This window comes from Melopsittacus undulatus, chromosome 5, assembly GCF_012275295.1.
Source record: "Melopsittacus undulatus isolate bMelUnd1 chromosome 5, bMelUnd1.mat.Z, whole genome shotgun sequence".
NCBI classification, from domain to species: Eukaryota; Metazoa; Chordata; class Aves; order Psittaciformes; family Psittaculidae; genus Melopsittacus; species Melopsittacus undulatus.
This window is the reverse complement of record NC_047531.1, coordinates 15,399,147-15,414,358: the sequence shown is the minus strand read 5'-3', so window position 1 is coordinate 15,414,358 and position 15,212 is coordinate 15,399,147. Positions and strand designations below refer to the sequence as shown.

Genomic DNA, 15,212 nt, shown 5'->3' with positions numbered 1-15,212 from the left:
TTTGGTTTTTTTCCTAGGTGTTACAAGAAGACAAAATAATAAAAGCTAATGCTTCAGTGGCATAGTTTTTTAAAAATCGAAAAAGAATGAAGAGTATTTACACTTATGAACAAAGAGGGACATCACCAATGTACGTTCACACAGTCATAAATTACTGTGTTGTAGAATGTGGCAATTGAAGAGAAGTGTATCTAAATAAGACACATGACTGTACATCTTCTAACACAAAATCTAAGTTCTTTGCCTCTAAAACCTGTCACAAGCCATATGTATTTCCTCACAATGCAATAGAGCTTCAGCAAGTTTCCTGAATTTCTCAGCTAAAAATAAGATTTCGGGAACAGAGAGAATTCAACATTTCATATGGTGGCCTTTAATGCATTCTCCAAACCACATAATTAGTAAGACCAAAGTCTGCATCCAGACTTGCATTTCTTAAACTGTTTTCCATATAGAAAGGAATAAAAACTTCTGACAAGCAAAGAAAGAAGGGACAGGTCAAATCTGTGCTAGATTAAATGGCTATACTGTTAAGTTTTACCATATGTTGATTGTCCAAAACATTATAAATAATATTGAGTATAAAATATTTTTTATACAGAAAGGTGTTCAACTAGTACAAATCAGCTGCAATTAAATCCTGCCCTTGCTGATTACTGTATGTGTTCAACTGTCAGTCTCTTATGTCTACTCACACTGTAGCTCATTTTAAGCAATATCCAACCATACACAAATTTCAAACAGATTTAAATCACTTCAGACTAGTCAGGAAGAAACGTGAAGTGACAGTGAAATTCAAGGTACAGACAACTCTGTTCTGCTACAAGTTGCAAGAATGGGTAGATATGGTGCACCTCTCACCAGTGTCTGAAATTTCTGTAGGATTCTATAGTCAGATATAAATGTTTGTGGACAATTCCCCCTCTTCTTTTTGTGTGTGTGTGTTTAATGTTAAAAGAAAATGCCAGATGGATGGTTTTGGAGATTAAAATGTCCTTTTTCTATATTTAGAGGAAGTTCAGCATAGTCAGCTGCAGGAGAATCTAAATCAATGTAGCTTGCTACTGCCTCCTTTCAAAGGGCAGGAAAGTAATTCTATTTCCATGCTTGTTCATTCTTCATTTGTAGTTCTAATTACGCCAATTAGAGAAGTCCTTTTAATGATGTGGGCAACTGCATCCAAGAAATCTTACCTGTTTATATGCTTGCAGGTACTGACAGCTGTAGAAGGAATTTGATATAGATCATTTAACTATCCCCACTGATGAGTGAGGAGATATGCTAAAGACTGAGTGGTAAACACTCTGCAGAGCCATTTATACTGTTTCTGCCTTAGTGTACTCTCTCCTTTAATGGGGGATACAGACTGCATATACTTAAATAAATGTACTTATAAATAAAAGGTATATTCTAGATATTTTCCTTTAAGCTGGAAGAAATTTTTGGACTGTTTTTACTGAACATATGTATAACTGTCACAAATGTAGGCCCCGAAGAGAGAACTGTATCTAAGTAAGATGCACAACTGCACAAGTGCTAACACAAAATCTAAGTTCTTTACCTCTAAAACTCATTAGTTTATAATTATTTCTTTTCTAGTATAATGAATGTCTAATTCATACATTCTGCTTAGTTCTCTGGTGAGCACATGATTTATTTTCAAATTAAATTCAAATTCTTTATTCTCCAAGTCCTAGTCAACTTGACCCCTGAAGAACCTCATCTTCATTTTTTCTTCTAATGTGTCAGCTTTCTTTTTCTGCTTATGGTCGTCTCCTTCCCTGTCTGTCTCCAAGGGTTTCTTTATGCTGACCTACATGGACGGCTCAACTTCACTTGTGTTTTTGCTTCACTTGTCAACTTAGAATCTTCCCTCAAAACTTGAACATTTCATTTACCTTCCTAATACTGACCTTAATTTTTCCTCTTTCCAAATTGCCCCCTGAACTTTAGGACTCTTCCTTAAGCTTAAATAAACTAAGAAAATAACAATAAAAAAAGTCCAGAGCTAAATGGCATTAACAAGATATATTTGTAACAGAGGGATTTACTATTTTACTTCTTATTATTCCTCTTCTTTACTGTTCTTTTCTCCTTCATTTTAATTCCGGTTGAATCTAATTCATATAATGCTATTGGTATGTTTAAAATAGTCCTCCTTTCAAACTGAAGGGGTTGAAAGATGTTAGTGCTTTACAGTGTAACAGTATTATTTGCTTACAGTAGTGACTGCTCAGAATATCTATGAAGTTCCAAGTGCAGTAACAGCAGAAGTAAATCCTTTTTAATAATTACTGATTTTAAAATACACCATGTAATTTTTCATGTAATAGTAGCTGCATTTAAAGCCACTCTTTCCTGTGAATAGAATATAGATGAGTAACAGAGGGTTTTTTTCCATGACACATATAAAGCAGAGTACTGACCTGCATACAATAACATTTAACACATTAAGGTAATTGAGGCCACTGGGAAGAAGATTTGCCAGGACAGGGGAGACTTGGACTCTACATTAACACTTGGGCAAAGTCTACAAGGAAAATGGACTTTTTCCTTTGGAGCTGGGCACAGTCTTGCAGGCAGAAAGGAAACTGGAAGCCAGTGGCAGGGTCACGTTCAGAGCCCACTCCATAGTGGTGACCACATTTGCGCACAACCAACTTCATCAATCAGAAACGTGCCATGTAAAATGTTAACTGTGAAAAAAAGAACAGCCAGGAGACTGAACAACAGCAGAGTGCAGAAACAGAAATTACATTTAAAAAATGCTTTTTGTTAGTCTTTTGTTTCTTGAAATACATTTTAGTATAGTAAAAACCACCACATAGTGTAGCACTGACTCCTGTGGCTTCAGCTGGGACATATCAAAAGATCCTGGTACCAAAAGGAAAAGTGTTTACAGTCTTTGTTTGCTTTTTTTTGTGGCCTTTGTTTTGTTTTGGTGGTGGTATGTTTTGGGCTTTGTTTGTTTGTTTGGGGTTTTTCATTTGTTTGCTTGTTTTTAATGGGAACACATATTTTAATTTCCTTGAAGTTTATCTGGGAGAGTCCTAAATTTGGTAACACAAAAATCTACTCATTTCTGAAAATCCTGGCCACCGTCTCTATGACTGGATGCGGTTTGCCCTCTGTGCTTTGAGACTGAGAATTCAAAAATGCAGACCTAAAACAGCCAAGCTGCCCCTTTTTATCTGGAGGCTTTGGGTATCCCCCAAGACTTTTATATAAATGTAGTGCACTATGGTTTACATTAGAAAAGGAAACATTTATCTTATCACATTGATATCGGCTCAGTACAATATTACATTCTGGAATAAGAAAATATTGCAACTTTTCCTGAAAAGGTCAAGAGGTACTGTTTATCTTTGGGACATAATGAATTACACTGCATTGCCTCCCTAAGAACTCCAAGAGAACAGAACATGTTTTGACCCATAAGGCACAACTCAGTGCTCTGAGACAGTAGGTGGAATAATAAACAAACTGTAGTGTAATATTTCCAGCTTCAAAATTCTGTATAAATACAAACCTATGTGAGAAACTTGGTTAGCAGCTGGCGCTTAAGCTACTAAGAAAACTGTGTGGGACATTTCTAATAAGGGATGACCTACAAACCTTTTCAACCTCTTAACTGCATGCTAAATTAAAGTTTACTTACTTACACTATTCCATGTTAAACTTTATGGCTGCTCAGCAAGGTAATGTAATAGCTACAAGTTTATGGCTTCCACTTTTGTAGTCCGAACACATCTTTTTATTTATGAAAATCACATTCCCTGTTATGTCTGTCTGTTTAGCTTACACTGCAAGGATCACACTCTCATTTCACCCGTATTCATTGACAAATACTGCTCACTGTTCTGAAATGCTTCAAGTTAAGTTTCACAGTAAGTGATCAGAAGAGAAAAAAAGAATAAAAAAATGATAATTTAATCTGAAGTCCAAATAAATGAGACTTATGTCTCCTATTTCCTGCATCAAACGCAGTAACCTATAACTGTAAATTTTAGCGTAAAATCTATGATGATATTTACCACGCAAAAAAATGCTTTGCCCACAGAAAACAACAAAAATACAAGCAAACTTTTCATAACTTGATCTTCCAACAGCAGCTTATCCATAACTCACAAATTGTCTATGACGAATATTTAGTATGAAGTAATACGTGACTTAGTTCTGAATACTTTATTTTTGAAAATGAGTGAGAAACTGAACTAACGAACGAACGAAGGTCTGTGGGGAAGAAAATGAGGGTTAAACTAGAGACTAGTGGCAACCCAATGCCCTTGAAACCTCTAGTGAATGCTCGTGAATCTCTAGTGCTCTGCAAAGTTCTCCTTGTAATAATATTTTGTCTGGTGGGTCTCTGCATGCCCCTTTTCTGCCCAGAGCTGATGTGCTTATCTGCTATCTTCTAGCCACATAGTGCTCAGTTTTTAGTTCATCTCTTAATACAGTAAAGAAGAAGTTCTTACAGAGCTGGAATTTGTCTCAGATAGCAGGTGGGAGCTAACAGCACCAGGTTTTATAATCTGGTCACTCAATACAAGAACTCACATTTCAATTTATTCTGTCATGAGAACTTGAAACCCGCAGTTGTCGGAGGAGTATCAGTAGGCAGGGGGTGCTCTAACACATACTATGGACCTTTAGCAATGTGGAGCAGAAATAAAAGTAGACAAACCTGCAGTTAGTCCCACCTAGAATAAACAAGCACTACAGACAGGAGGACCTTTAACTTCCATTCAGTTCATAAAAGAGGTGAGAAATAAAGAAGAGGTGAATACAGCAATCTTATTTGTCAATAAAAAAACAATGAAGATCAAAATGAACCGTATTGTGACACTAAGCCTCCCTCATACCTACATACAGAAATGCCAGACAAGGCAAGATCACTGCATTAAAGTAGGTATGTGAAATAAAGTAACTGAAGAGACTGAACTTGGACCTATATTGTCTTGGAGAAAAAAAACACAAAATCACAGCTAGGTCCATTTTCCAAAGAATACATCAAGCACAGAAGTTTGTGGGATAAGTCAGGGTTTCATTAATAGGCAAGAACTTTTACCAACTCATACTGACAAAAAAATAATTCATTACTAGAAATAAAGAAATAGTAACTGTAATATAATAATATGTATCTTACAGGAGCTGGAGACGTGATCAAAATGAATTGACAGGGAGTTGAGATCATAGAGTTGTTCAGCAAACGGTCAGTGAGGAAAATTATTTGGAACATTGTTTGAGTCTGGCCCGTCATACAGAGAAGGAACTGTTAGAAGAATGTAGAGTGAAAATGAAAAGATTATTTCGTCTTTCAAAAATTCTGAAAACTAATCTGCATTAATTCTTTTGTTTCTGGCAGATCTTTTCTTTCCTCTGTTTTTTTTTTTTTTTTTTTGCAAGGGAACTAAGGAAACTAAAGCATAACAAATTATTTAAAGTCTCATCAAAGATATCCAGAGATGTTTCTGTGGAAATGAGAATAATACATATTTTGGTCCGAATTCAAGACAATGACCATAGCTGCCTCTGTCCAGAACTACAATGAACAAAACCACATACAGCACTCTTTCTCTTCTCGTTTTCTTTCCAAAGTATTTTTACTTAAAATTTGCCACAACCGAAGCGAAAGATGAGAAGGGAAAAATTACATAGTTATAGGAAGCTTAGATTTTTAATAACTTAATTAAAACCTATTGCATTTATGATAAATATTAATAGCCTTAAATAGGGCTACGCCTAGTTCTGCCAGTTGGCTCGTAAGTATTATCTGGGTCTTGAGGCAGAGTTTTTTTCAGAATAATACTCCTGATTTTAAGAAGAGTGCTTAGTATGCATAAAATTCCTGACAAATGACCTCTGATGTCCAAATTGCTAAAAAAATAAACTAAATTCATAACTATATAGTAGTAAAAATGAAATAATATAACCCACAATTCCCACACGCATAGCCAAGCTTTATCATCTGTCCCTTACCATTTAGCAAACTTCACATGTAAGTGGATAGCTTTCCTTTCCACACCTTACAAAAAAAATCCCTCAAATTTAAAACTAAAGGTTTGCTATATTTTATCTGACTTTGTTTGCATCTTATTTAACTTCTATCATGTCCTACCAATGGTTTTCTTTGTTTTTTATCCTTTCAAGTTAGGGCCATTTGGCATCCACAAATTTCTCACTGTATCTTTGAGAACCAAAATCCATAAATGACTTTTAAATACTGAGTTAAAACTTGTTCCTTCATATTCTTTTCAGATGTACCAATATCAGATAACAATGTTGAGACATTACAGTAATTCAGACCTGCTGAAAGGGCTGCCTGTATCTTCAGAAAGTCAGGTCACCATCCTCTGAAGAGGACTGAGGATATTCCTGGATTCTTTGGGCATCTCAGATTTAACACTTGGCCTCTCTAAGCAGTCTTCATCTTTTAGAACTGGGTTTTGGCTTTAAGGAACATTTATGAAGGGCTTGGCTAGCTCCAGATACTTAATCCTGGTTGTGTATTTAGAGTGCACCAAGGGCCGTGGATGCCAACTAGGAAGTCACTGACAGCGCTGCTGAAGAGACATGATGGCCTGGCACAACACGGAGAGTTGCAGACTGAAACTGTACCCTTGATGCACCCTGCACATTCTGAGCAAATATGGAGAAAGAAGGTACCGCCTGAGGATCTAAGGAGATTCTGGAGGCCAGCTTAGGAAATAGGAGAGAGACTGAGAAGAAGAACACAGTTATGATTTATTATCGTTCAAGTGCTTCCAACCCATAGCAGTAGGAAATGAAGCAGTGGTCATCCTTGGAAAGGACAAAGAAAAAGGCAGTTCTGCCTTGAGGAATCTTCACATCATGTTCACATCACAGGGACTGTTACAGTTACAGTTAGCCCTTATAGCACTTGTCTGATCCCTATGTGTAAAAAATTATATTTCGTACCATTCTTCTCTTACACAGCCAGAGAAAGCTTTTCTCCTTCAAACTGAATTTTCTCTATTAAGCTTCAGCTGGATATAAAAGGGCCTGTATGGACAGGAAGGATAGGAAAAGCCCTTAGGACATTTACTGTAGTTAATCATAAAAAGGAAGAAAAAAAAAACAAAGGTATTTGCTCATCACATTACAAAGAAACAATTAGGGGATATCAGGCCTTGCTAACAGATTTTTATTATTAGGGAAATCATTAAAGAACAGCAAAATCTCCAATCAGAAATTACAGAACATAGTGCTAGACACTAGATAAATACACTACAAGCAGACTTTGTAATAGTTCGGAAAACATGTTCAAGGAGGTTATGGGGCTACTGAGTGGAAGGATGACTTAAGTTTTGCTGCTCAAAGTTTCTCATGCATCTCTTGTGACTCAACAATATAAAAATAAAAGGTTAAAAAATGCTTTAAACATCTATTCACATAAACAGTATAAAGATTTTTTGGCCTGGTTTAAAAGTGATTAAAACCAGCCCAAAACCAACAGGATAATGTGTTAAGAGAAGATTTAAGTAGCAAGAATCCACACAGTAGCAAAGCTGGAAGATGCTAGCCACTTTGCTGTATGCAGGTATGTCCTAATCTGCATTACGGATACTTTAGCACGTGAGAAGATTAATATCAGGATATGTAAACATGTCTGCTCATCACTATTACAACCAAAATGGGGTTAGTAGGGACTGATACACCATAGTGGCAAATTATGGTATAAGTTTTGAGTATACCATATTTTGCCCCAAATTTATACTTCTGAATGTTACTGTCGATACTTAATGTGTTTTTTTCTTCTCCTTTAATTTTTTTTCCCAAGCAGCACATGGGGACGGACTTCTGACCCACTATCTTATAAACTGTTCCATGTGTATACCCAAACAAAAATGACATGAAGTTAACGTAAGAACGCAAACTAGTAACCTAGGATAGTATTTTTGCAGCATTTTTACTAAAAAAAAAATAGAAATCTTTAAATAAGAGTTGTCAGTCGGAACAAAATAAAGTTATGGTTTTACACAAGCAGAATTGTAAGTATGGTAATGAATGGAAGGAAAGAGAAGAACCAAGTATCTTTCATTATCAGCAGTAATGTCATCCAGCACCAAACAGCAGTCATGTAATTAGAATTGCTCTGAAGCAGCAAAAAAAGCACACTGGTCACTCAGGTCTTTTTGCAACATGAGTTTTTATTGAATTTCTGTTCTTGACTATGGCAGCTTGTTCTGCTCCCAAGCATACACCCTTGAAGCTTCATGGCTTCAACCTCAATCCTCCCCATCACAGTTCCTTCTCTCTCTTTTAACTGATAAGTATTTACCCATGTACATGCAGAAACCTGCAGCTTCTTCTCCCTCCTATGCTTCTTTAGTTTCTTCCTACAAATTCTACTAAACACCAAAACCTATACAGATATTTTTTCTTCTATTACAGAGAACTTTATATAATCTAGACAAAGGTCCTCTGAAAATAGCCCCTGTAACATGCAAATAAAGCCATCTGCCATCTTTAAGAACAGACTACGATCTGAGCCTAAACAGAAGAGTTCCTGTCTCCCAACATGGCCTGCATGCTAGAAAAAAAAAGTATTACCTAAATTATGACTTGAATTCCACTCAGAATAATGAATTCTCAGCCACTGTTTAAGACAATGCCTTTTCAAACCATTCCAAGAAAGCCTTTAGCTGAGGAAATTTCCTTGATAGAGTATGTAGTTAGCCATGGCTAGGAAAACAATACCTCATTGTTGGTGAGAGAAAAACATATCATACCAGGAGACGTGTTTTGAATGCCTTCATCTGTAGCATGGACACTGTTTCAGTAAGTTTCAACAATAAAGAAAGTGGCAGAAAACAGGCTGCTTCTACTGCAAAATCAAGCAGGGCTAAAAAAGCTTGACATGACTATCAAAAGAATTCATTTGAAATTTAATTTAGAATCAGAAATCATTAACCAATTTACATTTTAAATTCTCAAACAATTAATCGTATATTCGTGTAGTTAATGTGGGGGAGAACATGATATATTTAAATCCCAGCTATAATGTTCAAAAATATCAATTCACTTTAAATGGAGAACTGTATGTACCATTCCTGTAATCATCAGGCTGTCCTTATTTTTTCTACTCAGTCAACTCTGTGATTTCCATATCCCTGTATTTCACCTCTGCTCAGTCTCTTGCCTTCTCTTATCCCCATCAGCTTTAGGATCAACTGACTTTCTGTTGATGCTTTGCTACAGCAAGATTCGCATAAATGCCACCTGTGTGCCTCCTGGTGCCATAAGAGCTGGCTAATGCAGCAGGTACAAGTCTCAAGGTTGAGATCTGGGGAAGGACCATCTTTCTAATCTCTTAGGAACTGATGCTTTGGCTTGCTGATGCATGTATCTTCCCTACTACTGCCACCAAACCTAAATTAAGCTATCACAGGTATGCCACTTCTCAATTGCCTGTACTGCCATCATTATAGCCAGTTCTATTTGGACATCTTTGGATGTTTGAACATCTATGTGCAGAGGATAATGGCTATAGCTGAATTTTGAACTCATTCTTCATGGGGGAAAATATTCAAAGGACTGATGCATCAAGGAATGCTCAGGGCACAGGAGAATCACAGTACCACCATCCGCTCTCGGCTTGGGCTTGTGACTTTGGAACATGCAGAAAGAAATGCAGATAGTGGTCATTATACTTCTTTCAAATGAACAATGTGGTTTCATCTTAAACAAAAAAAATCCCTATCTCAATAAGTAGAGAAAATTTGCTATAGAGAATGAAAAAAAAGAAAAAAAAATGCCTCATCCTTACATTTTACAAATTACTATGTTAGTACTGAAGTTCTGTGCAAATGTCTTTATTTGACGAATGCACATAGGTAACAAATTGTATTTTTAAAAAACAGACATCAAGCCTTATTTGCTAGGAAAAACCTGACTTTTTGAAAAGGCAACTCTGAATAATGCTAGCAGGGCCAATGTATTTTTTTTTATTACAATATCAAAATATTGTGTGCAGTAATTACAAATTATATTAAACTAATAGAACAAACAACATTCTTGATTCACACAAAAATTACCTCAGCCTCGGTTTCTGTGATATACAAAAAATAAAAGGGTACAATAGCTTTCTGTCTGTTACTTCTGCCTGTGCCGTGCCTGAACAGAGGAAAAGAGTTTCACTCCTGTTGTTTATTGATTTTCTAGATTAAGAATCCCAGTGAGAGAATTGTAACAGACAACCATAAAATTATTTTTGGTGTGCTTATTTGCCTTTCCCTTGCATCTATTTGGCCTGTGCCTGTAGACAATTATGCGTTCCAGCCTAGACTCAGGTGCTAATAATGAAGGACAAATAGAATCATATGTGTAAACTTCCCCTTCTGATGAAAATTTATATTAACTTTCTGCCACTGTAAACAGAACTGCATAGCTCAGCGTCCCTGATGAATTGGTGATGAATTCAGTCATTTATATACCAGGAATCTGTGCATTTATGGGAAAAGATGAAAACCGTCTGTATTGTGTAACCTTGCACTTTTTGAGTAAGAAAAAGAAAACACCAGCCTGTTTAGTTCATCACTTCAAGTGTGTAAATTTCAGCTCAAATACCAGATTTCGGCAGGACTCTCTCGGTCTCCACTTCAGGGATCCCTGCCAATATAAACAAGCCAAACAGTGCAGAGTGCCATGTTATCGCTACAACTGTGAACTTATACACTCGCAGTCTCCTATAAAAATTGTTATGAATATCTTTGCAATACAACAGAATCTTTGTTACAGGCTGAAGCTGGACACTTTTGACAGTTTGGCAGCTCTACTGGAGAACAAAGTCGTTTGGGGCAGATAAGTACCTGGCCAGCTTTGTTATACCTAAAACATGCTAGCCCATTTTAAAAGCTGCATTCTTCTCAGCACTGCCTGGCTTTTGTTTTTTCTTCTATTAGCTGTTTAAAACAAGACAGATTTCTACAGACCTATACATGAAAATAATTATGTATGTTACAAAGACATAGGAGAAATACCTTCAGAAGCATTTAAATGCCAGGCTGCAAAGCAAGCAGAGTCAAGTTTTTAACTACAAACCAGTTACATGTCCACACATTAAAAGTCTGCAACGGAATTAAAAATCTCTAGAGCTACCAAATACTTGAACTTCATTCTAATAAACTGAATATTCTGTGTAAGTCTAATATATTTGCACAGTGCTGCACAAACGTGAATATCAAAGACAGCAAGCAGTTATTTTTTACAGACAACTTTACCACTTCCACTATAAACAAATACTCATACAGGAAATTTCATTATTTTCCTTACTGGATAAGTTCGGTACTCAATATTGAACAGAAACTTTGGTTCTCTACAACAGCAAACAAAGGTATTCTTAGCCCCAGGTATCACACAAATGACACGAAAATCAAAGGAAAACAGAATATTTTGTACAACCTCAAGGGAGAAAAGTAATCATTAAATCTAGATAAATAACTCTTTTCCCAAACTCCATGGCAATCTACAATTCCCATTTTCTCACCATATCCATATACTCATGGATATTTCAGTACATGTAAACATATTAATGCAGCATTATGTAATATCTTAAAAGATTTTTCTTTGCAACAGGCAGCTAAAAATCCTGCTATGAAAGTGCAGGGTATTTGCTCCAAAACAAAAAACAAACCCACCCTATTGCCAGAGAACTGTAAGACAGAATTTAAACCATCTGAAGAGATTTTTTTTTCTAAGCATTTGAAAATATAGTTGAAATACACAGAAAGGTAAATTGTTTTTCATCTTAACTTGAATGTAAGTGGATAAATCACTTGTATTTGAGAAGACAATAGCTTGTACTCTATGTTTCACTGGTTATGAGATTGCACACCTTTTCATGATACACTTTATCTCAAAGTTGTCTGTGGCTGTTCCTATTACGCTGTGTGCATGACCTTTTAGTAAGCCGAAGAAGATACAGTTATCTTCTTTTCTGACATGCAACATCTATCAATCAACATGTTTTCACGTAATTTATTCAAGGCAAATAGCAGCTCCTAAGGCTAGTGAACCGCAGCACTATCCCAGTGATTTTGATTAAGGAACAATGTGCATGGCTTAGGTGAGAAATGAAAAATGCACACCACTGTTGATAAAGATGTAACTGCAACAGTGAATGGATCTGAAAGACCCAAATGTATATTTTAAAGGGATTCACAGGAACTAACACAACCTGGTATCATAAATACAGGAGATGTGTTATTTGATGAACTTCTAATGTTACCAGTTTGGTTTACCTTTAGTTTTTAAAGGAATGCCTGTGTAGTTTTCTTGGCCTAATCTACATTTTTCTCATTGAATCAAGAATGTAAATTAAGACAAAATGATTCTTTTTCAATTTCATGCTGAAGTAGCTCAAGTTAGTGAACGTAATTTCTCCTAACAAGAAAAATTTATCACTGTACAGCTCACTCAGTCGCCTCGTGTAGTGAGTTGCCGTATGCATTTATGGAAGTGAAAGGATAAAAGGATTGATAAATGTGGCAAAGGAATGGTCCCTTTAACTAATTCAAGGCAAGGCAAGCACAATTAAATGACTCTTACCAAACTAGGAAATGCAAAGATCATTGCATCATCTATGTAATAATCCTCATCTCTTGATGGAATGTGGTTTATTTTTCACTATGACTGATTTATTTACTTTATCCTGAAATAAGTCTTTCCTTGGGAAAAAGAAACAAAGTTGCCTTATTTTTGCACACTCTTATTTTAGTTATACATATATAAGTATACATACATAAGTATATAAGTAAGGTATTTTAAAGTAATCGTTTATGCTTTATGTTCTGCAGAAGCTTCCTCATACATTTGGTTGGAGATGCAACCACAGTTCCATAGGCCTTTAATGCCACATGATAAAAATGAGAGCATTCTGCCTTATCATGGTGGAAAGATGGTTTTGTTTTTTTGTCTTGCACAGAATTAACTATATTCTAAAATTCTAAATTGTAATTTCAATTCTTGAATGATTTGCTCAAGCCCTATCATTTCTGGTGTGCTATTCACGCAACACATACAAATTTCATTTACATTTTGCAACTGAGACTCCAAACAATTATGTTGTTATTTATATTGTCAGAATGCCTGAGTCATAGACTAGAAATCCATTGTGCTGTTACTGTACAAATACTGAACAAACTGGCAATCTCTGCCCCTTGGAGGTTACCAGGCAAGGACAAGACAAGTAAAATACATGAATACACGCATAACAGACAGAGAGGAAATTACAATGAGACAATAAAGTAACACTGGCTGCATGACAGTCAGTGATCTTTGTACACCATCCCAGCCATTGTCTATATCTAAATACGTCTCTGAAGAAGAAGAATGAAGCCATTACTGATGTACTCAATCAATCCATTGGAATCATGTTACAATGAAAAATTAGAAAAATGGGCAACTTTAATTGACAAAAAAAGCTCAAAAAAAGTTGATGGATAATGACATTCGTAAATCAAGGGAAGATTACCTGCAGTTTATTTTAAGTGGTGTAACAAACAGGAAATACGTGTTAAGGTACAAATAAAGTAAGACGAATTCACTACTCACATTTGCTAAATTTCTCTATAAGAAATTAGAAGCTTCATTTGCTTAATCCCTCTCTTAACATTTAAATCCAACTACACAATCTGTATTAGTTAGGTAACATTTAAAATGTCTCTAATTACAATAGCTTTGCATATCTACCTGCTTCATCCCAACAAATTAGACAAGTTTTTTTTGGTATACATTTTACCAGGTATGACATCGGTTTGGTTCAATATGTACCAATTCACTGGACTAATCCAATCTAATCTAAACTGGTTAATCTAACTGAAAAATGTTTAATTAGAAGGCAGGAGGAAATTTCTGTTCTACTCTGTTTTGGTAAAAAACTCATTATATAGGTGACCCCTCGGAAGGAGCTCTGAAAGCTCATAAATACAGATGTATAGCCAAAGAAGAGAGGAACCTGTTAATAAAGAGTCAGAGGTCCATTACTCTTCCACTTGGACAAGGAAGAGGGCTTGGACATACTTTCCCCTCTTTCTTGGCCAGAACCACACAGCTCTCCTACTTCACTGCCCTTAACACTGAGTTTACTTTACTGTTTCAATATTAACTTTAATTGTTGAACACAGGCATGCTTTTGAAGGTTACTGGTACTTCTTGCCTTTATAAACCCACCATTTTTGTTGTCTCTGAAACAGAGGTTACTTCTGTTGCAGAAACATGAATGTTTGAATACCCTGGATCAGTTCACTAGCTGTATGCTAATACACCAGCCTGCAGAACCTGATTTCAATGGACAATCTTCAGTCCTGTGCGTTTTTGCATTTATACAGATGGTTAGTAGTACTATTGCCTTTCAGCCTCTTAGCAGTTGTCAAAAATAACAAAGGATGGATTTATTAATTGCAGTAATGTGTAGGTGCCCAAATGAGGGTCCCATTAGATTGGATGCTGCACATGTATGGCATAAAAAGATCAGGCAAACACGCAACAGGAAAGAGCAAAAGGCAAGGACAAACCAAGTGTTTCTGGTTACTACAAATGAAGAGTTTCAATCCACTCATGGACTAGCCACTGCTGGGCTCGCTGCAGACACCACATGGATGGGAACTTCACGGACAGCAATACACAGAGGGGATTTACAGTTTTTTATGTGAAACTACTCTCAAGCCTAGTGACAGCATGGGAGAAAGCATGATGGTGGCTGAACAAAAATGGACTAATAAGCAGTGAAGGCTGGAATCACTGGCAGAGTGGAAATTAAAGTTGTGGTTTTGGTAAAACTATCCAGATGAGATTGTAGGAAAAAGGGAGAAGATTTGGAAGTACTGAGAACATGTAAGAAGTCCACAATCTTCCTTTCATCCCCAGTTCTTACAGACTGATTACAGACAAGGAGTCCACTATGCATGAGAATGAAAAAGCTAAGTTGCACAAGGAGGGACAGAATCAGAGAAGAAACAGAAGTGGAGACGAGAGATGAGGGGTTGGTTCTTGGAGTCTTCACGGTCTTTTGGAAGCCAGGAAAACACTGTAACAACAGGAACAGAAAAGGGATGACTGTATCGGATAGCTGTGCAGTCTAAGAGTAGTGATTAGAAGAAGATGAAAATAATACATGCATGACAGAAAAGGAGAAATTAGATTCAGGACAATAATGCTGATATTCAGAGGTCTTCACCAGCTACAGTAAA

General features: G+C 36.3%; 1 protein-coding gene across 7 annotated transcripts in view; it reads right to left on the bottom strand.

Moving 5' to 3' along the window:
* Positions 1 to 15,212, bottom strand: part of FOXP2 (forkhead box P2) — a 410,714-nt gene that overhangs the window by 133,761 nt on the left and 261,741 nt on the right. For 2 of the 7 annotated variants that reach the window (XM_034062704.1, XM_034062705.1), the window contains exon 2: positions 6,236 to 6,241. In XM_034062704.1, the coding sequence (XP_033918595.1) occupies positions 6,236 to 6,241 (6 nt within the window). 7 annotated transcript variants of the gene reach the window in all.